Below are 6,980 nucleotides of genomic sequence, written 5' to 3' on the forward strand. Positions count from 1 at the left end.
TACTAATTCTCTCATGGGCCTTGCCTTAGGAAGATTGAACCAAAGTAAAGTAAAACGTTTCGAGGGCTGTTTGTCTTCTCAAAATGGTTAGAGCTGCGATTGATTCTGGAACCAGGCTTCATCCTGGAGCACCCAAAACTCAGGACCCCCATTTCCCAGGGAATCATGCTCACCCCCTCCCCACCTGGCCTGTGCATACCCACATCCACAGCCTCAGGAAGGATTTTAAAGGTGATCACAGAAGAATTTACAAGCTGCTCTTATGACTGGCTTTGTCTCAATTGCACACAAGCCACAGAGCCACTTCTCTCAATCAAAGGTGATTTCTCCTTTGCTCCCACTTCTCCTGCCACCAGCCAGCTGTCTATGAGACTGCCAGGCATCAGCCTACTCCTCTCTTACCCCGTGGGCATCTCCCATGGAAAGTGACTCCATTGACCCCAGGGTCTCACCTCAAATCCCCAGCTAATTCCTGCTTCGGGGCTTGGGCAGGACACTTCTATCTCAGGGCCCCAGACACCCCCTGTCCTCTCAGCACCTAGTCGGGCCTAGCCAGAGACCTACCACTTGCCCTCAAAACCATTTCCTCCTCATCCCAAGGTATACACTTAGGCTTTCAAGGAAAAACCAGAACAAGGTAGGTGGATCTTAGCAACTTCTCCAAGATCCTCCCCTCCTAAACCACAAAGCAGGCAGGTAAGTACCCTGGAATGAGTCCCCCATGGCCTCCTGGGGGCTTGTAGAGGGGCTCCCAATTTCCTGGGCATTACATATGTCAGGGGGTAGTCATCCCAGCCAGAAGCCTGGCATTCAGCCCCCACTCCTGACATCTTGTTCAAATCTACCCTGCCCGCTCTAGACTGGGGCCTCAAGCCTCCATCCTTTCCCATCTGGTCAACACCCGCTCTCCGTCTTGGCTGGAGTAGTCTCTCAGGAACCCAAATCTGACAACGAAGCTCCCCTGCTAAAAACTGGAGGTCAAAATCCTGGGAGATAAGGGTTCCTCCTTCACCTGCAGTGGCCTTGGCCATCAGCCCAGCCCCGTCTGCGGATCCAGCCTTATCTAGGCCCCTCCCTTCCTCCCCCCACTCTTGTTCTTTGTTACCAGAACACATCAGGCAGCCACAGGCTCTCCACCTTTGCACTTACCATTTGCTCCTCCTAGAAGAGCCTTCCTCCCTTATCCTTCCAGCAAATTCCTGCTCAGCCTTCCAGGCCCAGCTCAAAGGTCTGCTCCTGCATGAAGCCCTGTTTCACCCCATGGTTCAGTCTATGCAGGCTACCATAATAGACCTACCATAAACATTGATTTCTCACAGTTCTGGAGGCTGGACGCCCAAGGCCAGGCTGCCAGCCCTGTCAGGTTCTGGTGAGGGGCCTCTTCCCAGCTTGCAGAGGGCCACTTCTTCAGTGTGCTCCTGTGACATTCTTTTTCTGATAAGGCCACCAATCCTATCAAATTAGGACCCCACCCTTATGACTTCATCTCATTTTACTTCCTAAAAGCCCTGTCTCCAAATAGTCACATTGGGGGTTAGGGCTTCAACACAGGAATTTGGGGCAGAGACACAATTCCATCCACAGCACCTCCCCAGACAGATATGATCTCTGCCTCCTCCATAGCGCTACCTTATTCAGGGCCTGGCGTCTATTCATCGCAGCACATCCACCCTTGATTCCCATTCGTGCCTCCTGTGCATTTGATGAATGAATGAAGTCTCATCCCCTACTCCTCCTCCTTCCTCCCAGCAGCCTCTGCGTGACACTTTATTAGTCTCTCCCACTGTTCCAGTTCCTAGAGACAGGGACCACCTTCTCACGAATCCCTGGGCTCTCAGCACCCTGCACAGTGCAGACCTGGGTGGGTGAATTCTGGTTCAATTGTTGGAGGACCTAGGGCCCTTGGGGTTGGAGACTCCCAGGCAGGGAGCCCCACTCCTTGCTATTGTCGCCCCCACACATTCATCAGCCCCTTATTGGACAATCTTATCCCCATACTGAGGTTTCTTCCAGTCCTAAGCGGCAGAGTTCTCGATCTCTGGGCAGGCAACAGCAAGCTGTGCAAAAGAGGCCAGACATGGCCTTCCTCCCTGCACTGCACGGGCCAGGAATCGTGCATGCACAGCGGCGTTTCTTTGTTCCTACCTAGGAAAAGCCATTAGTTTTAGCACTGCAGAAAAAAATGCAAGTCGCTTTGGGTGTTTTTTGATTTCGTCCAGGTCTCCCTCCACAGGTGGACGGTGTATGAACCGGTCCTGTATTTGGCTCAGCAAGCAGCTCTTCGGCTCAGATCGGGTTATTTATTTAACGTATCTAGTTTTTACTCCCTCCCGTCCAAAAGCGTCAAGCTAAAAATATCTTGTTTATGAGCTCTGGACCGAATACGAAGCAGTTGGGCTATTAATCACTGGGAATATGTTGAATAGGAACTTGATTAAAGCGCAGTGTGCATTGCCCAGATGAAACTGCTGCTTTACTGCGATTGCTGTGAAAGCTCGGAGCCTCTCCAGCGTTGTTTTTAGCTGCACCCCCTCGGAGGTTTCTGGGCGGGTAGTGGCGCCTTGCCAGGCCTAAGAAGGCCACAGTCGGCGAAGGGGTCTTCCCTCACCTGGAGGCAAGCGCGCCTCTAGCCGGGACCCGGGCGGCGTCCGGCCTCAGCGCCCGTCCTGACGGGCGGCGCGGGCAGGGGCAGGAGACACTTGAGGGCCCCCAAGACCCCACTGGGGCCCAGCTGACAGTCTGCAGCCCCCACCCCGGCTGCGGTAAAGAATGCGAGGGACGCACGTGGCTGGGGGTCTCGGTGGCAAGCTCCTTCCCCTGCCGCGGTGAGAGGGTCAGCGTGCCGCACATAAGGGGCCCCAGAGCCTGGCCGCCACAGCACCCAAGATCCCGGGGACTCCAGCGTCCAGCGAACCACAGGGCAGAATTCTCCCTGTGGGTTCTCGGACTTGGCGACCTGGACACCCTCGCTCCAGCCGTTGGCATCCACCTGAACAGGGAGTTGGGGGAGGAAGCTGTGGCTTCGGGCCTCGCGGGCTACGGCCCCCGCCTCGAAGGATCCCGGCCCGGAGTTAGTCTCCTCCCTCGGTGCGCCCCTCCCGGTGCTCGCCCTGGCGTCCAGCTCCGCTCGTCCGGGGAGCCCGCCCGCCCGGGCAAGAAAAAAATCGGCAACACCACGCTGAGTAGTAGCGCCGGCCCCGCGCGCCTAGGCAGCCGCGCGCTCCGGCCTGGGGAAGTAATTACAAAGAAAGTTTTCCAGCCGGGGCGGATCGACCAGCCAGATCCTCCGGGCTCCCGGGCCGAGGCCGCTTCTTTTCCCCGCGGGGTCCTAGCGCCGTGCTGCGCTGCTCGTAGGACCCCGGCGTCCTCGGAGAGGTGCCTCTGCTCCGAATCACAGGGGTCGCCTGCAGATCGAGCTAGGAGACGCAGAGCCACCGCGTCCCAAACGGCCCCCCACTGGCCCCCGCCAGCCCCGCGGCTCTGCGCCGCAGCCTCCCCGGGACGCGGGTCCCAGACAGGCCTGGTTTAAGCTTTGAAAGCGAGTCCACGCTGCAGTAGCTCGAGACCAAGACTTGCCCTCCGCCGCGCTCCACCCCTACCCCATGCAGCCTCGGGATGCTCCGGGGCTCCCAGCCATGGCTGGATATGGGCGCCTAGGGGAGGCCGGAGGAGGGGGCCCCAGCCACCGACCACGTGGGCGCGGGGGCGACAGCCGGCCCGGGGCGGAGCTTGGAGCGAGCGCCGCGGCCGGGCTGGGTGAGCAGGAGTGGGTGGGCGTTGCGCCGCGGCCTGCCCGGGGTGAGCCATGCTGGGCCCCGCTGGTTCACCGCCCCACACCCCCCGGCTGCGCGCTAGGACCCAGCGGACGCCGCGCCGCCGCCGCCCGGGGACAGAGGCCGCCTCGGACTCTAGGGGGCGACTCGGACTGCAGGGTATAAAAGCGGGGCCTGCACGGGTTGGGCCATTCGCGACCCGGAGCTGCGCGGGCGCGGGCGAGCAGGGGCTCCGGGTGCACGGCGGCGGCGGCGCCCCGCGCTGGCTGGAGGCCGCCGAGGCTCGCCATGCCGGGAGAACTCTAGCTCCCCCATGGAGTCGGCCGACTTCTACGAGGCGGAGCCGCAGCCCCTGATGAGCAGCCACCTGCAGAGCCCCCCGCACGCGCCCAGCAGCGCCGCCTTCGGCTTTCCCCGGGGCGCGGGTCCCGCGCAGCCTCCCGCCCCACCTGCCGCCCCGGAGCCGCTGGGCGGCATCTGCGAGCACGAGACGTCCATCGACATCAGCGCCTACATCGACCCGGCCGCCTTCAACGACGAGTTCCTGGCCGACCTGTTCCAGCACAGCCGGCAGCAGGAGAAGGCCAAGGCGGCCGCGGGCCCCGCGGGCGGCGGCGGCGGGGATTTTGACTACCCGGGCGCGCCCGCGGGCCCCGGCGGCGCCGTCATGCCCGGGGGAGCGCACGGGCCCCCACCCGGCTACGGGTGCGCGGCCGCCGGCTACCTGGACGGCAGGCTGGAGCCCCTGTACGAACGCGTCGGGGCGCCGGCGCTGCGGCCGCTTGTGATCAAGCAGGAGCCCCGCGAGGAGGACGAAGCCAAGCAGCTGGCGCTGGCCGGTCTCTTCCCCTACCAGCCGCCGCCGCCGCCGCCGCCCTCGCACCCGCACCCGCACCAGCACCCGCCGCCCACGCATCTGGCCGCCCCGCACCTGCAGTTCCAGATCGCGCACTGCGGCCAGACCACCATGCACCTGCAGCCCGGTCACCCCACGCCGCCGCCCACGCCCGTGCCCAGTCCGCACCCCGCGCCCGCGCTCGGCGCCGCAGGCCTGCCGGGCCCCGGCGGCGCGCTTAAGGGGCTGGGCGCCGCGCACCCCGACCTCCGAGCGGGTGGCGGCGGCGGCGCAGGCAAGGCCAAGAAGTCGGTGGACAAGAACAGCAACGAGTACCGTGTGCGGCGCGAGCGCAACAACATTGCGGTGCGCAAGAGCCGCGACAAGGCCAAGCAGCGCAACGTGGAGACGCAGCAGAAAGTGCTGGAGCTGACCAGTGACAATGACCGCCTGCGCAAGCGGGTGGAACAGCTGAGCCGCGAACTAGACACGCTGCGGGGCATCTTCCGCCAGCTGCCAGAGAACTCCTTAGTCAAGGCCATGGGCAACTGCGCGTGAGGCGCGCGGCTGCGGGACCGCCCTGGGCCAGCCTCTGGCGGGGACCCGGGGAGTGGTTTGGGGTCGCCGGATCTCGAGGCTTGCTCGGGACCTGCGAGCCAGGACTAGGAGATTCCGGTGCCTCCTGAACGCCTGGCCTGCTCTGCGTGTCCCCTCCCTTCCTCTGCGCCGGACTTGGTGCGTCTAAGATGAGGGGGCCAGGCGGTGGCTTCTCCCTGCGAGGAGGAGAGAATTCTTGGGGCTGAGCTGGGAGCCCGGTAACTCTAGTATTAAGGATAACCTTGTGCCTTGGAAATGCAAACTCACCGCTCCGATGCCTACCGAGTAGGGGGAGCAAATCGTGCCTTGTCATTTTATTTGGAGATTTCCTGCCTCCTTCCCAAGGCTACAGCAGGCCCCCATGAGAGAAGGAGGGGAGCGGCCCGTGGCCGGAGGAGGAGGGCTCAGGGAGCTGAGATCCCGACAAGCCAGCCAGCCCCAGCCGCTCCTCGGCGTCTGTCTTATAGAGGGGTGGAAACATAGGGACTTGGGGCTTTGAACCTAAGGTTCGCTGGTCTACATGAAGGTGGAGGGTCTTTAGTTCCGCACCTCTCCCATCCCTCCGCACACACCCCACCCCAGCCTGCCACAGGCTCGGCTTCCCCGTGGGGCGGAACTCACTGAGATGGGGGTCACCAGGTGACCAAGGGGAGCCACCACCCCCAGTCAGACCAGAAAGCTAGATCGTGGGTCAGCTCTAAGGATGGGTCAGCTCTAAGGTCAGCTCCCCTGGCGGGAGAGGGGGGACCTGGAGATCTGGCCGTGGGGCCGGCGTGGGGGGTGAAGGGCCACTGGGACCCTCAGCCTTGTTTGTACTGTATGCCTTCAGCATTGCCATAGGAACACAAAGCACGATCAGTCCATCCCAGAGGGACCGGAGTTATGACAAGCTTTCCAAATATTTTGCTTTATCAGCCGATATCAACACTTGTATCTGGCCTCTGTGCCCCAGCAGTGCCTTGTGCAATGTGAATGTGCGCGTCTCTGCTAAACCACCATTTTATTTGGTTTTTGTTTTGTTTTGGTTTTGCTCGGATACTTGCCAAAATGAGACTCTCCGTCGGCAGCTGGGGGAAGGGTCTGAGACTCGTTCCTTTTAGTTTTGGGATTACTTTGGATCCTGGGGGACCAATGAGGTGAGGGGGGGGGTCTCCTTTGCCCTCAGCTTTTCCCCGGCTCCTCCAGCCTGGGCTGCCCGCAAGGCTTGTCCCCCAGAGGCCCTGGCTTCTGGTCGGGAAGGAGGTGGCCTCCCGCCAACGCATCACTGGGGCTGGGAGCAGGGAAGGACGGCTTGGTTCTCTTCTTTTGGGGAGAACATAGAGTCTCACCCTAGATGTTTTATGTATTATATCTATAATATAAACATATTGAAGTCAATGTCGGTGTCTTTTTAAAACCAGAAAGAAGCTGCTTCCAAGGTTGTCTGTGGGCCAGGTCTCGTTTGTAAATAATACAGCATTTTCCCTGGCTGCGATCCTGACTTTCATGAGCTCTCCATCCATCCCCAGCCCCTCTTTACCCTAAGTGGGGAGGGACTTACTTCCCCCAGGCAAGACAAATAAATAGCAGAGTACAAGTCTCCAAATGGAGAATACCCAGGGCCTGAAGGCAGTCTCTTGGGGTCATGGGAGGCGGCCATGGTGGGGGTTACAGGGCTGAAGTCTTGGCGAGGCCTCTCATCTGCCCCTGGGAGGAGAAGAGAGTCCTCTACCTGAGCTCAGCAGCCCCAGGCTCAAGGCGCCCTTTGTCCAGACTTCCTTCCAAATCACCTTGGG

At 61.1% G+C, this 6,980-nt stretch overlaps 1 protein-coding gene across 1 annotated transcript; it reads left to right on the forward strand.

The window, feature by feature from the left end:
- The first annotated feature begins 3,954 nt into the window (after window positions 1-3,954).
- Window positions 3,955-6,582, forward strand: CEBPA (CCAAT enhancer binding protein alpha). The gene has a single exon (XM_017504240.2). It carries the CDS (start codon window positions 4,087-4,089, stop codon window positions 5,164-5,166), a length of 1,080 nt encoding a protein of 359 aa, XP_017359729.1. The 5' UTR covers window positions 3,955-4,086; the 3' UTR covers window positions 5,167-6,582.
- The last annotated feature ends 398 nt before the right edge of the window (window positions 6,583-6,980 follow it).

The sequence above is a fragment of the Cebus imitator genome, unplaced genomic scaffold (assembly GCF_001604975.1).
Source record: "Cebus imitator isolate Cc_AM_T3 unplaced genomic scaffold, Cebus_imitator-1.0 Scaffold318, whole genome shotgun sequence".
NCBI lineage: Eukaryota > Metazoa > Chordata > Mammalia > Primates > Cebidae > Cebus > Cebus imitator.